Source organism: Lutra lutra, chromosome 13 (genome assembly GCF_902655055.1).
Source record: "Lutra lutra chromosome 13, mLutLut1.2, whole genome shotgun sequence".
Classification (NCBI taxonomy): Eukaryota; Metazoa; Chordata; class Mammalia; order Carnivora; family Mustelidae; genus Lutra; species Lutra lutra.
In genome coordinates, this window is record NC_062290.1 from 73789738 (window position 1) to 73806870 (window position 17133).

Consider the following 17133-nt stretch of genomic DNA (forward strand, 5'->3'; position numbering starts at 1 on the left):
AAAGAGATAAGGTATAAAACAGTGTGAGAAGTTAAATAACAACTTAATAATAAAATTATACTATATATTAACTAACAAGAATTTAAATAAACACTTGAAACAATAAAAGTGTGAAAATTATGTACCTTTTGTGTAAAAGAAGGAAGAAAAATTAAAAATGCTTATTTTCATCTGTGTGTATATGCATAAATAAACTCTAGGAAGTACAACATATAGGAACATTGATGATCTACATATGTTTGTCAGGTGAGAGAGGAAGGGGCAGGAAGCTGGGAGAGCTGAGTAGGTGGGAGACAGTTACAGAAAGGAGAGAGTTTACATATTTTTTTATTTAAGCTACACAAGTTTTTTTTTTTAACTTTTAAAACAAAATATATATACTTTTTTTTTTTTACTTATATGATTCTTAACTCATCTCTCACCTCACCTAGATGGATTGTTGAGATATACTGACCTCCATGCTTCCCAGGAAGCATGTGATAAAAGAGTTTTCAAAACGACCCAAAGTAGGAAGATGAATTATAAGACTGAAGTGTAAAACATAGAGAATCAAAGAGAAATACACATGCATAGGATGTACCTTTATCCATTCTGTTTTGTCTACAAATTTGGTAGCCAGTTTTTCTGGATACACGGAGACAGCTTCCAATAGACAGTACATGACTGGCAAACCTAAATAAGAAAGAATTCAGAAAATTTTAGCTTCAAAAAAAGTGATAAACTGACAGGGCTCACTAAATTCCTTTCAAGTATAAGGCTACTGCTTTGGGAGGCAGTCCCCAGCTCTACAAAACAAAAATCAACTTAAATACACTATGTGATCCAAAACAGCAAATTTACAGACTAAGTATCTATAAAAAAGACGCCCTGTTCTGCACACCCATTTCCAAAGTAAAAACATTATGTATTGTTAGCATTTCTTTCCAAGAAGAGTAATAGCATATCAAGGATGAATCAAATAAGTTTAAAAAGAAACAAAGGCTGATGTTCAGTTACAGTAGTGAAGGGAGAAAATAATTTTGCTGTAAATTCTCAGTTGAGTTTAAATTGGATTATTGCTTAAGTGCTTCAACATCTGTCCTCAGCGGCACGACCTCCTACCTCCAACACCTGCCAGCAGCTGCTGAAGCAGGCCGATATAGATCTGAACAGGGTTGGTTTCTCCACTCTTGGAAGAAGATGATGAGGATGTCGCCTGGCTGCCTGACATCAAAGTCCGTATGTAGCGTCCAATGGCTGGGGCGTGGTCTTGCATGTCAGCCAAACTCTGGGAGGTGGGCACCACTCCCGCACTGTGCGCTAGGCACATGCGCAAGTACAAGACTATCTAAAAGCAGAAGGAAGAAGGATACCAGACAAGCTCCGCAAGAAGTCAGTGTGGGAGAGTACTCCTCAAAATGACAGTTTCCCATTTTCATTCCATCACCCTCCCTCATAAAGCTATTTGACAATCCTCACGAAAGCTGGAAAACATGACTCAGTATGTTAACTGAAATTACCATAATGGAGGACAATTTACGTAACAAGCTTTTATAAATCCAGAGTTTTTAGTGGAGTTTAATGGAGTTAAAATGCAAACTCCACTTTTAAAGTCTAAACAATTACAGGGCGCCTGGGTGGTTCAGCCAGTTAAGACTCCAACTTGTGACTTCAGCTTGGGTTGTGATCTCACGGGTCATGAGACTGAACCTCGAGACTGGCTCCATGCTCAGTGGGGAGTCAGCCTGAGATTCTCTCCCTCTGCTGCTCCCCCCCGCCCTCCCACCCCCCCTGCAGCATGCAAGCACACTCGCTCTAAAATAAACAAATCTCTTGAAAAATTTAAAAAAAAAAAAGTCTAAACAATTACAATAAAAATGAATATTTTTTATTTTTTTATTTTTTTAAAGATTTTATTTATTTATTTGACAGAGATCACAAGTAGGTGGAGAGGCAGGTGGGGGGTGAGGGGGAGGGGGAAAGCACACTCCCTGCTGAGCAGAGAGCCCGATACGGGGCTCCATCCATCCCAGGACCCTGGGATCATGACCTGAGCTGAAGGCAGAGGCTTTAACCCACTGAGCCACCCAGGTGTCCCGAAATTGTTATTTTTTAAAAGGTGTGTGGGTGTGGGGGAGAAGAGAGTGAGCAGAAACCTGGTGCAAATCATCTATTGCTGTGTAACTCCAGGAACTGTAGTTAATCTCCACCAAAATAAGAATTTGAGAAAATGGGTTCAAATTATCTACAGAAGAATAGAGACAACACCACAAAAACCTCTGATATAAACTAGCTACCAAGGAGTCCTCCTGAAGCTCTTTCCTTGAAAGCTAAAATAGGCAGCTGTTCCACTGTGGGTATCTTACTCTCTCTGAACAAGGTTACCTCTTGTCATTTACTTAGTACAAGTCAATGACCCAAACAAGAAATAATCTAAACAACCTTAGCATTGGCTTTAAAATTCAAATCTAATTTGTTGTAAAATCACAATAGTAATCAATGCAGAGCACCCAATTCTGCCAGGAAGAGGATCTCATAGAGATAAATACATTTACAGACTCCACTACAAGTTAAAATAACACCTATTACCCAATACTGTTTTTCTAATAAACAACCCGGTAAAGAATAGTGACATCACGATATGGGTTTATCTAGAACACAAAAAAATTCAGACATCTCTTTGGGTATGACATTATCTTCTAGAATGTTTAGAGAGAGCAAATGGAAATCGGTCCAAATCCTACCTCTCCAAAGGCTGCTGGGTTAAATGGAAGGACGGTGGTCCCAGTCATGTACTTAGCTGGAGTTTTCATTCGATGGGAAGCCTAATAAAAATAAGCCAAAAATAAACACAATTATTAAAACATGGAGCATGTGTGCCCTTCCTCAATTCAAAAATAACTATTTCTAACTACATTATTGTTTGCTACTGTTTTTATCTAGTCAAAGCATTTCTCCATCAATCATACTGATTGCACATGTCTCTCAAACCCTAAATGACAGGTGTGTCGTTTTCTTCCTGTTTTTACTGGCTTATTTAAAAGGAATAAACCTGCTTAGGGCATCTGGGTGGCTCAATCAGTTGAGCGGCCAACTCCTGGTTTCTGCTCAGGTCATGATCTCTGGGCTGAGAATGAGCCCTGCGTCAGACTCTGTGCTCAGCAAGGAGTCTACCCCTTCCCTTCGAGCGTGCGTGTGTGCACTCCTTCTCTCGAATAAATAAATAAATCTTTAAAAAGAAGAAGAAGAAGAAGAAACCTGCTCCAGGCATCTATGAAGACAGTCACCTCAGGCCACTGCAGGCCAGTTATTTTCATAACTAACAGAGGCAGGAGGAAAAGATGAGCCACAAGCATCTTCTGACCACAAATATGACCGTGCATTAGAGAAAAAAATCATGGCTCCTTGGTCCTGACTTCCAACTCCCTTAAGATATCTATCTAAATACAAAGAAACACTGAAAAAAAGTGGGACAGGATCAGGACTAGGGGTCACAACAGCCAATACTCAGTCTGACCCACCAGCAGAGAGAACTCCGCACACACAGGAGGCTTGCAAAAGCAGCCATGATGTTCTCTCACGATCACAATGGAAAAAATCTCAACTGTTCCCTGAAGCATTCTTAAATTTACGGTTTCTAAATAATATCCTTAAAAAATTTTTAAAAATTTTAAAAAAAGGAGACATATTTTTAAGCATGTCAGACCAGGGATAAAATTTTTAAACCCAGCCAAAATGCTGAAGAGCATAAAAGGAATTGAAGTAATTCAGATTGGGGCTAAACAGATCAATTTCAAGAACTATATTTTTCTCTTCATTTTGTATTTTCTTCCTCTCATTGTAAATATTAACATTGTTAGAAATGTTATCACTATTCAACATTTAGTGGTAACATTTTAAATGTGTCACCTAAAAAAACACATGTTTATTTTCACGATTCATTATATGACTCAAACTTATCTGAAGTTAAACGCCATACCTTTTCTTGGATATAATACACCATTTCCGGGAAAGAAGGCATCTGCTTAGAAGCACTTTCTTTTCTGTTTCTACCAGGAAGACACCTTAATACTCGCTGTGCTTCTCCATGAACTTCTTCTCGTCTTGCAGAAAGAAAAATAAGAATAAAAAAATAACTTGCAATAATGCCAGACTGATCATTTGATGATTAAGAACAGTCATTTTATTTGACAACTGGGGAATCTCAGAAAATTTCCTTTTTTTTTTCTCTCAGAAAATTTCTTAAAAATATTCTTGGCTATCTAAGCAAAGAGTCATAAAATACATTGTAAGAAACCACTTCTTTTTGGAAATTTCTGGAGATTTGAAGAATTATGTGGCTTATATCTTTAAAGTGTACCCACAGGAAAAAAAAACAAGATAGGGTATAACTACAGATCTTATCATATCAAGGCCCATATTTTTAACTTTAATAAATTGCTTCTAACGTCCACAGAGCAATCCTGAAAACAACATAAATTTCAGTAATTTTCAAATAATTTAAAATGAACCCAAATTCAAATTAACACCTTTTGAAACTTACGGATCTCCTGCAGCTAGTAAGAGCAAATATCTGGAAGGTATATGATCAGAGGGAAACACCGTGCTAGCAAATTTCACAGCCACCTGTCGAACTTGAACTTCAGGCTATTTGACACATAAATACACGCACACACAAACACATACAGATTTTAAAAAAAGAAGAAGAAGAATCCAATTACCAACAGCTCATTCAGTAAAGATAAGTCATCTTAATTGTAAACAGTCAAAAGTAAAGTAATTTTAATAAGTAAATAAAATTAAGACAAATGATTTGTTGAAAATCTTTAATCAAGTTGTTTAAAGAAGTCTTTTGGACACTGGCCTGACTTAAAAAGTGCTTTTTATAAGCTAAAAGGACCCTCCAAGTAAAGCAGGAAGACCCACAGAGACCATAGCCAGAGAATGTCCCTGTACACGCACATCCTCCACCCAACTCTGGGACCACAGTCACTGTGAACAGTTTCTGGACATCATCTCTGCTTCCCCAACTCTCAAATTGTCAGTCACATGAATGAAATTAAGATATTTGGCAGGGAACACAAACAGGTTACTTGGAATCTCTATAAATCTGAAGCATAATGTCTCCAGGATTTTCATATGAGCTCTAGTTAAAACGGACTCCAAAGGAGTTTCAACTACATGAATACACTCAACTCACCTAAAAAGAATAACAGATTACTCTACAAATACAAAGTTCAACAAAAGAAGCAGCTGAGGAACCCTTATTCTGAAAAGCCTTCCTCTCAGGTACCTTCCCACCAGGTCATTCTCCTTGTCACAAACCTAACACAGTGAGATGGGAGTGACATCAGGAAATAGATTCCGCCCTATTCACTCAGGCGTTCTTGCTCTTTAAGCATTCCTTGAGCTCCCATAAAGAGCAATGATATTAAGGATGAGCTCACATGATTTAGTCTACAATCTGGTTGCTTTAAATGTCGTCTGAGAAAAGAATAAAATTAGCTTTGGTTTAGTAATGTTGCTACATGATTTGCTCTGCATATGTATAACCAGCACCCACATGCATTATAAAAGCATCAAACATCCTTGTATGTGTTCTAGTCTAATGAGCTTCCAAACAAGCCCACACATCTTCGTCCACAGTACAGGAATATGAAGCATGTACAAGAGCTTCCGACAGTGGAACTCGATAGATAATAATGTTCCTGAGTGTACATAACAGTCCTGTCATATTTCAACAGAAACCAGACACCTTTCTGAACCTTTAGTAATTCCTTCAATATCAATGTACTGATTATACCAAATTTCAGTAAGACACTATATTAATCATACCAATACTTTTTGACATCATTGCCCCTTCTAATATCCCTCTACTCCTAGAAATGGAGAAAAAAGAACTGACTAAAACAAATTCATACTATTTTAGATTGTATACTACATATTACATATATATATACATACACACACATATATATGTAAATATATATAATATATAGATATAAAAAATTTTCTACAAACTCCCATGACAGCTGAATAAATATTAATAAATTTTTATTAAATAAAAATACAATAATAAATAAATAAAAATTACATATATATATATATAAATATAAAAAATTTTCTACAAACTCCCATGACAGCTGAATAAAGAAGTCTAGAAGGAAGAAAACTATGCATGATAGTACTGGCTTACTTCCTACAGACTCGATTTTAAGGTATAAAATTTGTCTGTCTTTCCTTCTGCTTCCCCCCAGTGTTGGCTATGAACTCCACCCCAAAGGACTGCAGTGTTCAGCTACCACCTAAGACAAAAGACTTCCAACTTGGAGGACACGACATCAAGAAGAGTTTCCCCAATATAAAAGGCTTTAACATAAAAGCTCTGAGAATATCACCATTCCTCCTCCCCTAAAATCAGATTCCCATCATGAAGAATTAGAAATCAATCATAAATCACAGTCCTGGGCCACCTGGGTGGCTCAGTCAGCTAAGTGTCTGCCTTCGGCTCAGGTCATGATCCCAGGGTCTTAGATCAAGTCCTGCTCGGGCTCCCTGCTCAGCAGCGGGGAGGTCTGCTTCTTCCTCTCCTTCTGCCTTTCCCTCCACTCATGCTCTCTCTCTCTAATAAATAAAGTCTTTAGAAATCAGTAACTCAATCAATCATAGTCCAAATGAAAGCAAATATTCCTCTTAACTGTCAAGATCATTAAGGAAAAACAATTCAAATTCTGCTCTTAAAAATGTATCATGTATGTATCACCAACCATTGTAGTTGACATAGTTGGACCTACCTTTATTAAGTATGAAGCCACAAGTGCCTCCATGAGAGTTCGCTGTGCTCCCTCCAAGGTACTATAAGCTCCAACCATCATAGATAATGCTTCTTGAATAGCAAGCCGAGTCTCAGGCTCTTCCTATAAATATGATAAAAACAGTGTTTCCCTTCCCAGTCAGGTTTCCAGGTCAGCATCCAAATGGAAAGCACAGATTGGTTGGGTATTTCCCTACCTTACATAGGGCTTCAAAGAGCTGCTGCACAAGAGCTATATCCTTAGTGAATAAATGGGGCATTCGACTATAAGAGAATAATAAGACCATTATTACAACCATAAATTTCCATGAGGTTAGAAGAAAATGTAACTAAACACATATTTTCTTGAATTGCGTTTTCATCTCTAAACATAATGTCAACATCATTAGATTACCTCCCCAAAGAGCCAAATATTTTTAAAAGTAAATATTTAATTCAACTGTCTAATATAAGTAACCCATGATTAAAATACTACCCAGAGACTGCCTTCATAAGATTCCATGCATTCAGTTAATATTTCTGATTTTAACATAAAAACATTGACAAGACCAAACTGCTATTTAAACTAAAGACTATCATATAAGTGCTGTATCATGGACCTAGGGTGGCCTTCCTCTGAACCCCAAAGATCCTTTCCCTGCACAGAGAGAAGAGCAAGACCTAGTCTACACTGGCCAGTACAGGCCCTGCGCCACGGCTGGCAGCACCACCCAGGGTCATAGTCTCCCTGCTTTGAAATATAGGGAAGGAAGAAGAAACCAGGAGGAAGTGTAAGAAGGAAATCATACTATAAGCAGAAGAAAAAAAATCCACCTCTGGAAACAGGGCCACCCAGAATCATAATATAGCACTATCAGAACAGAAAAGAGAGTCAAGAACTAAACCTTGATGATTGTGATTATAAAGACTAGTGGTAAGCGGCAACAAAGAACACTTAAGGTCAATCAAATGTCTCCAGGGTGCAAGAAAAAGTAACCCGTTAAGACACAATCCAGTTCAAAATCTCATTTCAAGACTGCCATTTACGATGGAAACATAGCTGTCTTCAAGTGGAATGTCTCACATCATGTTCCTTCTGCAAGGAAAACATTCCTAAACCACCTATAGCCATTAAATACATTTCCTTTCAAAATCACAACCAATCTATTCTCCATCCATTATTAAATGCCACATAATTTTTCTTAGCATAGCTCTCACTGAAGAAAGGTTTACTCACCTGGAGAGTTTTCCAACAGCTGAATATGCCATTGACAGTAGCTTAGGGTCCTTGAAATTAAGAAAGAAAGAAAGAAAGAAAGAAAAAAAAAAAAAGAACAAAAAGCAGACAAAACAAAAAATACAGTAAACGGCAAAACCTTTTTGCTGCAATTACATGCAATATTTTACTCCTTGTTAAGCCTGGTCTCACTCTGCCTAACTACATGCTATTAGCATCTGGACAAAAAAAAAAAAAAAAAGTCCAAACCCAGAATCATCACACTACTAATATGAAAAAGAAAACAAAACTTTGCATCCCCAACTCACTCCAAAAGGACAATGCAGAGGTCATATATGAAAGGGTTCTCTCAGGTGGAGCTAACTTCAGGGTATTTTCAACACTATGTAACCTACAAACACCAAAAGTCATCTTCAACACGCTGGGAAAACACCCTAACTTAACAGAAAATTCACCACTGGTCTGGAAGACTAGGATCCTCCCTCTCTCCCCCCAGAACTGCAGAAAGCTGGGGAACAATTACCTAAAAAGTCTGCATGATAATAAACAGCTGCAATTATAAAAAATGAAAGGGATCAAAGCCCTCAAGTGAGGGTCCCTCCTCAGGCAGACCGAATTTTACGTTTCATGAAAACCCATGGGTGGATTACAAAGTAACACCTCTGTGAGCTGAAGTTCCTACATCAACACAGGTCTCGCTCTGCCACACCTCGATGGGCACACTGATGGGATTCATCTGTTGGGAAGTCATACAGGTATCTCCAGGAGGTACAGAGATTAGGGCCCTATGGTTTACCTGGCCTCTCGAACGAATTTTTAAAAATAGACTCTCCCTAAAAGCCCAAAAGCATTTTTATTTCTACGAACCATCCCAAGCATCTATCTATGCCATAAAAATACTCTGAAAGGTTCCCTAGGCCTAAAAAACCATACAAGCACTATTCAGTATAAGACAGGCCAGCCAGGCCAAGCACTGCTGTCAGAGCCCCACTGCACAGCACTGAACAGCTAGCTCTTCACTAATAAGAATACCTACTAAAGTGCATTCGGTGTGCTGAGGAATTTTGCGTATAATCTCATTTGATCTTCACAATTATCCAACAAAGAGGTATTATTTTCATTTTTCTACTAAAGAACAGAGCTCCAAAGAATTTAAGCAACTCACTGAAGAACAAAACCAGGATTCAAACTCAATTCTAACTCCAAATGGCAGAATGTTAATTACTAGACTACTGCAAACATGCATTCGTGTTTAGTTAAGACTTAGAAAAATAATGTTGACTAGAGTTCTTGAAACATTACTTTCTTTAGCAAATTCAGCCAAACTAATGAAGATAGTAAGAGTGACACAGCAAGGACAAAGGGGATTCAAAAACCTACATTCCAAAGAATCCTCATCCCAGTTAGCTCAAGGAATCAAAAACTTACTGAATGCATGTTTTTATAGAATTCTGAATTGGTAAAAACTCAGCCCTTAAGAATTAACACTATTTCTAAATATAAGCAAATCCAAATAAACATCCATATGGAAACCAATCATAAAATAAAATGTAATTCTTTCCATTCCATTTTTGCACAGTGCCTAAAAGCAGAAAAAAATGCAATTGCTTTAAAAGATGTTATTTAAAGAAGCAATAAGATCCCTCAAAATTCGTACTATATTTTTAACACGTAATTCCAAAAGCAAAAAAGCAAAAGATGGCAGTATTTCTGAAATTCACACCACTTCATGTAAAAATGTTAAAAAATTGATGGAAAAATAGCCAACTATAACTAACTAAACAAACATGTAGACCAGAAAGGTTGATAACAGAAAATACTTTAAAATATAAAACATTAACAGTGTTTAAAAGACAAGTCACTTACTTCTTTATATTCATTGATTAGCTTGGTGAGGCCATTCAAAAGCATTGGACCTAATGGCTTAATCTTGATTTCTGGGCAACTTTAAAAAAATAGCACACATACACAAAGCAAGATAAGAATCTCATTATTAGCGTATCTTTTCAGATGATGACTTAAAATAATTAGAAACACAACTGAAATAATCTAGTAAAACCTAAAATTTTTTTAAGATGAGCAAACATGGTTTCTTTTTGGGTAAGAAAGAAATACTCAAATCATCTGATCACTCCAACAGCTTGAAATTTTACAGTCAGATAGTTCAAAAAACTTACGTTATACAAATGTGATGCACAAACTGCAGGGATAATGTCCTCAATTTTGAATTTGTATTTGTACCAAAAAGTCCATCATACACCACCTATGAGAAAGGGACAATGTCAAGAACACCAATTTGTAATAACAATTTGCTATTCTCAGATATTAGTCAGGATTCAACAGCAGATATTGGGTAATACCCCCGTTATTCAAAATTAACACAGTTCTTTTTAATACAGATAATCATTTTAGCCGACCAACATAGCTCCAATCAGGAGTCTGTGGAATAACAAACACAGTGGTTGATTGGGACAGTCTGCAAAACCTGTGGATCTACCAGCAGAAACAAGAGTTCACAGCGGGCCCTCTGTCTGCCACTTCATATCACAGAGGCGACAGGAGCAGATAAAGTCACTCTGGCTCGTTAAGTACATGGAGTCAGCCATTCCTAACAAATTACAATAAAAGCTTCATGAAAAATGTCAAGATTCAAGCATTCTACACATGTGTCAGGATAGAGGTGCTCCATATATTCTGTAATCATGCCTAGATGGCCAAAGACCTCGCAGGTGAGCCCTGTACAGCATCCAGAAGGTTCAGATATTAGACAGCAATGTCGAAGAAATCTAAATTCCTCAAATTCCCACCTTCTATGGGACAGATAGTCTTACACTTAGAAAAAAAAATCTCCTCACATTGGTTCTGAAAACTACTAGCAGTATTCTGATCTTACTTAACAATGACATGTGACTGAACAGGACTGAGCCCTGCTGGGTAACCAACCCTAGCCAGGCACTGCAAGATACAGAGAGACAAGCATCGCTCCCAAGGCACTCGATCTCCTTGAGGATCAAAATGTACATACATTAAAAATGATACAGGACAATATGTAATCACATGCTACCTTACTCGGAAAAGACTTCTAGAAAATTTATCTGATAATTCTATATTACATAGAATAATATGGTAAGATAGAAGAAAATGAATTAATCAGAATACGAATGTTTTATCAGAAAAAATAAAATTCATGGTGCACATATTATTTGCAAAGGATTACACTGGGTACTTTCGTAAGTTCAAAATTAAACTAAGGTAATATGTGCCTAGTTAAAGCCACTGGTATTAAGAAAGAAGAGGTTCATGAATGATACCTTGAAGGATTTCTAAGACTGGTAAGTGGGGAAGAAAGGGGTGGGACCAATTACGTAGGAGAACAGTAATGTAATCATCAAAAATGAGAACAGAAATAAGAATGTGTGTGAGGGACAATGAGTTTGTCTTTGAATACACCACATTTTAGCCAATTTATTTTGAAAACATATAAATAACTACAAAGAAAGTACACATCTACAGGACATCTATGAATATTTTGTCACAAAATTCTAGCTACTTATCATGTAATGTGTTACTACACCAAATTTTCTGAAACAAAATTATCAACACTATCTGGGAAACAGTGCTTGCGAACACCAATTATGAAAAAGAAATGATAGAAGCTCTGTGATAATTTTACATTTATAAGAGACACAGAACACTTCAAAGTCAAATATCAGAGTGCCAGATAGGGGGAATAAAAGTTTTATCATCGAGGAGGAGGAGCAAGTAGCTACTTCAACAAAATAAGCCTTAAATGGGAGAGATGCTACGTCGTCCATACAATGAACACAATGGGGAGTGTTCTCACTTTGGGACTGAAAAAGAGGAGTGGCAGGAAGTGGGAACATTTCAGGTGGTGGCATGCTGGAGTGAATCCTGAAACATGAGTAGATGTTTACCAGGCTAAAGGGGGAAGGGGAGCTCTGCCAAGCAAAGGGAGCATCATGTGCAGAGACACAGAGCCATGAAAACAGTGTCTTTAAAGAAAACAATCTTTTGTTGGAGCATAAGGAACAGGGTAAGGGAGTGGTGAGAGAAGAGACCAGAAGAGAAGTAACTGCTAAGCTGTCAGCAGTTACTAAGAACGCGGTAACTGAATGAGTCCTAGCCACTGTGCTCTCAACTTTCTATGATCCCATTCAGGCTTTATGATAGTGCTCTGAGTAAGCTGTTATTATTACACCCATTTTACAGATTTAAAAAAAAAACTTTAAGAAAAACAGAAAAAGAAAGAAAAACACACAAAAAAACCCCCTGAGGTTTATTTAGGATCTACAGCAAATAACTAAGACAAAATTTTACTCCAATCTGTCTGCTACCTGAGCTGAGCTGGTCACCACTTGGATAAAAGGTAGGAGCTCTGGCAGAGGGACTGGTGTCCCATATGATCAGAGTACAAGCATTTCTAACCGCAACAGAAACTCTGGTGGCAACAGAGAAAATAGACTGTCTTTCAGATGAGAGGAAGGGAAACAAGATCGATTACTGTGATGACCAAAATGAGAAGGGATAGCCCTAATTAACATCAGCATTAGGTAAATGGAGATAAAGACATTAAGGAGGCAGAATCAAGAGAATTTGGCCACTGCCAATACGTAGGGGTTCTGTTAAAGGATGACACTTGATAACTGAATTTTTCCACTAAACTGACCACCTGAAACTTGGTTGCCTAAGAAAAACATTTTTGGAGAAGAGCCACCCAGAAAAGCACTAGTTTAAAAGGACAGTCATCATACATTTAAGTTGAATGTTAAAAAAAATTTTTTTTAATTTTTAACCATGTCTGCAGCTAAACCTGAGATAGAAAAACAAGATGGAATCTCATTAAACTTGTTACATATATCAACATACCTCCTGAATATCCATTAATGCAGTTCTTTCTGCAATTAAACAGACATAAGAGTTGTAAACAGTCCATCTTTCTCTGGAAAGAATGAATTACCTGGATGTTAGCTGGGAACGTTTCTGCAGCTTGTCTAGAACGAAGGAGATGCGGGACAATCTTTAACTTAACCCTTGTACTGACGGGGTCCCTCTTCAGCTCTGGTTTCAGAACTGCTCCCTGTTAAAAATATGTTTAATTTTAACTCAGCAGTTTAGAATTACTGCTCACTGAAAAGAGTCATGAGAGAGTGTCTAAATCAGTGTCTCTCACACTTTTGTTTCAAGATTCCTCTACACTCTTACGAACTACTGAACACTCCGAAGAGCTCTTGCTACACTGGAACACCTATCAATATTTGCTAATTTATATGAGAAAATTTATATGAGAAATTTTTAAACATTCATTTAAATAATAAATAAATCCATTATACATTTTCGTAAATAACATATTTTTAAGAAAATTTACTATATTTTCCCAAACAAAAAACTGTACTGAGTGGCATTGTTTCTCATCTTCTATAAATATCTTGTCTGTCCACCTTAATAGAAGAGAGTTGGATTCTTTTATCTTCTGCATTCAATCTATTCTGGTATGTTGTTTTGGTTAAACTACATTTAAAAAAAAAAAACTGGCACTGGGTGGGGTCAAAAAAAAAAAACCCAGTTTCATAAAGATACGTGTTTGGAAAAGTGGGTATGATTTTAGCCTTTTTGGGTAATTGTAGATAGTTTTTGATACTCCAGCAAAACTTAATAAACAACAGTTTCTTAAAGGCTAGGAACAATTTGGATTTGAAACTAACACGGAAATTATGTATACTCTTATACTAAATTCCACTGATCTACGTTGCCCACTGAATGGCCCCCTTACCATTGTAATGCTTCTGTAACATCACTGGTCATTTGGAAAATACTGGCTCATGAGTTAAGCAAACATTTCATTATAAAACATTTTTTTAAAATCACATATTATCACCACCAATCTCATAAGAAAAAATCTCAAAATGTCAGGCTCATTGTAATGGATACAAGTTTCCCTAAATTCTAATGTTTGCTTGAAAGTCAAATTTTTACCACTGCCCATAAACCACAGGAATTGTTTTTCTTGAAGCCTCATTTCTTCAGTTTAGAGAACATTATCTGCCAAATACCACCTCAATAGCCACAGTTTCCCAGTCTACAGGTAAAGTAATTTTTACTGCTTCATCAAACATTTTTTTTTTTTTAAAGATTTATTTACTTATCTTAGAAAGTGAGAAAGAGCGTGCATGAGAAGGAGGGGCAGCAAGACAGGGAGAGAGAACCTGAGGCAGACCCCATGCTGAGCACGGAGCCTGACACAGGGCTTAATCCCACGACCGGGCGATCATGACCCAAGCAGACACCAAGTATCAGCCGCTCAACTGACTGAACCACCCAGGCGCCTCATCAAAGATATTCTTAAGTAAAGCGGACTTTCATTTTCACTCTCTCCATGTTTTTCTTTCCTTTTTTTTTTTTTTTTTTTTTTTTTTACCGTGAGCGCTGACAGTTAAGAACACAGTAACTACTAGTACTATTCAGTGACAGTTTGGTTTGTGTGAGGACCCAGCAGTGACACCCACCATTGTTTGCACACCACCACTGCAAATATTGACACAGTCAAAAAAAAAAATCCCCATGACCCGACAAGGGTGCGTGGACCACATTCCACGAACCACTGATCTAATCGAACTCTTGTTTTCTCCACAAAGAACATGAGGCCAAGAAAAGTTCTGTGATTAGCCAAATCTCTCCTCCCTAGTACAATGATGTGTAGCCACTCAAGGACTAGAATCCAAGGGAAGGCTTCCAATTCCCAATTCACTGCTCTTTCTGCCACATCACACTCAATTTAATCTAATTGGAAATAGTATGATGCGGAGGAGGGAGATTATGATTCTTAAAACAATTATTTATAGTTGAAAAAGCAAGCAAGCAAACATATAACCCTTGTATGTCTGGATTTGAATGTGGACACACTTTTAAATACAGTGAACTAAACAGAATTTAACTTATTAAGCAAACACCTTACTCGGAGGCTTCAGAAGAACCCACCTACTGTCCTAGATTTTATTTATTTTTTTTTTAAAGATTTTTTATTTATTTGACAGAGAGAGAGAGATCACAAGTAGACAGAGAAGCAGCCAGAGAGAGAGAGGGAAGCAGGCTCCCTGCTGAGCAGAGAACCCGATGCGGGACTCGATCCCAGGACCCTGAGATCATGACCTGAGCCGAAGGCAGCGGCCTAACCCACTGAGCCACCCAGGTGCCCACTGTCCTAGATTTTAGACCAGAGGTCAACAAACCACCCAACGGGCCCATCTGTCTTGATAAAGCCTATGAGTTAAGAATAGGGTTTATGTTTTCAAATGATTTTTTTAAAAATCAAAAGAATAGTATTTTAGAATATGTGAGTATTATATGAAATGCATATTTCAGTAACCATGAAGCTACAGTGGCATCTGGCCACACTCCTCATGTGTTGCCTACGGCTGCCTTCATGTTCGGGCAGAGCTAAATGGTTGCTGCCGCAGAACCACATGGCCAGCAAAGCCTAAAAACTTGCAGTAAAAGTGTGTGGATCCCTAATCTAGACAGTGTATCATCATTTAAGTACAGGAATTGAAACCACCAGCTCAAATAAACTGGTTACCAGACTTTAATCCACCCAGACAACATGGCTTAAAACTAGTATTTCCTACAGTCTAGGTACAGCATAAATCAAAATAACTAGGAGAAAAAGTTCAAATATATCGAACTCATGTCAACCAAATGCTTTTTATGATGATGTGAGAATAAACCAAAGCAACTTACCTCTTTTGTCTTCAGTGGTATATCTCCAAGGTATACCTTGTACATCTTATTAATGATGGCAGGATTATTCCAGTCAATCAAGCTACAGAAGGTTTCAACACAGCTTGTTAAAATTATTTGTTTTGTCCCACTTCAATGATTTCAAACAATACACAGCCCCAATATTTGTTACCAAAGGAAAACGTTAGAAATACACAAATGAACTGAGCAACTGACATTGTAGAAGAGAAGGAAAGGGATTAATTCAGACCAACCTTAGTTTTTATGACAGTAATACAGGAAGTCGCTTATCCCACCCTGATTCAATAGGTCATTACACCCATGGCCCAACTGGACACCCACACAAGAAAAATGGACTGTATTTCACGCTCAAGGCCAAAGCCAGGGAGCAGTTTAGACAGAGCACAGCTATAGGACACTTGTTCAAAGAGAACTGAGGCAAGCGTCACTCTTCTGTTGAATTTACCTGGAAACCCGAAAGTGGTAAGGAAAGTGACAAAAAAAAAATCTATCCATTAAAGCCTCAACTTTAAGAAGTTGGCAGCCCCTCCCAGTCACATTACAAACCTAGCAGTACTGCAAGCCTGGCTCAACCGGACCAGTGAGATGTGCCACACTACCTTCTCTCTGCCTTCTGACATTGCTTCTGCTTCCAAGCTACACTCTGTCTGTGCAAACATCATTCCAGAAGCTCCTCTGACAGGTTTTCTCATCCATCTCTACTTTCACAGTTCATCCATCTGCCTCTTCCTCTGAAAGCCACAAGGCCCCTCTCCTGGAAGATGTTCCACCATTCTACTGTAGTCTGCACTCACCTACACTCTCCTCAGATGACCGCTACTAACTAATCCTCAAGCTCCACCTTTGCTTCCCTTCCATAAATACATCAGGTGTAGAGTTTTTTGACAACACAAAGACACCTTAGTAAAACTTAACAGTAAAAACAAACTAAAAACTAGTAAGGATAATTTTCACTGTTTGCTCTATTTTTTCAAAACCCTTGCCATCCTTCTAGTTCGATTACGTTTGTTGTGAAAATTCAGAAATGTATAGAAATTTATAATCTGTATACCATATCCCTCTCTATTCCTTTTCAGTAACCAGTAACTTGGGTGTATCTATTTCTACAGTTCTTTCTTGTGCATGTAAAACAGGGAGATGGTACAGCAGGTAGGCAGGTTAAAAAAAAAAAAAAAGATCGAAAGAGAGATGCATCACTTAGACACTTCAGGATTTTTCTTTTAGCAAAATGAGAAAATAACTACATATGGTTCTCAGCTTCCTTTTTACCTCTTAAAAATGTTAAACTCCTCTTATGAAAAAGTGCACGTTTGTTTTACCAGACAAAATCCAAACGAATTCGAATACT

General features: G+C 37.6%; 1 protein-coding gene across 4 annotated transcripts in view; it reads right to left on the reverse strand.

Moving 5' to 3' along the window:
• ECPAS (Ecm29 proteasome adaptor and scaffold) overlaps positions 1 to 17133 on the reverse strand; it is a 98806-nt gene that overhangs the window by 38103 nt on the left and 43570 nt on the right. For all 4 annotated transcript variants that reach the window (XM_047699042.1, XM_047699043.1, XM_047699041.1 and 1 more), the window contains 12 exons: positions 15765 to 15846; positions 12988 to 13107; positions 10187 to 10272; positions 9876 to 9954; positions 8010 to 8059; positions 6991 to 7057; positions 6774 to 6896; positions 4523 to 4626; positions 3959 to 4082; positions 2724 to 2804; positions 1102 to 1327; positions 581 to 672 (listed from right to left, as the gene is read on the reverse strand). In XM_047699042.1, coding sequence (XP_047554998.1) covers positions 581 to 672; positions 1102 to 1327; positions 2724 to 2804; positions 3959 to 4082; positions 4523 to 4626; positions 6774 to 6896; positions 6991 to 7057; positions 8010 to 8059; positions 9876 to 9954; positions 10187 to 10272; positions 12988 to 13107; positions 15765 to 15846 — 1234 coding nt within the window. The remainder of the gene's footprint in view (positions 1 to 580; positions 673 to 1101; positions 1328 to 2723; positions 2805 to 3958; positions 4083 to 4522; positions 4627 to 6773; positions 6897 to 6990; positions 7058 to 8009; positions 8060 to 9875; positions 9955 to 10186; positions 10273 to 12987; positions 13108 to 15764; positions 15847 to 17133) is intronic.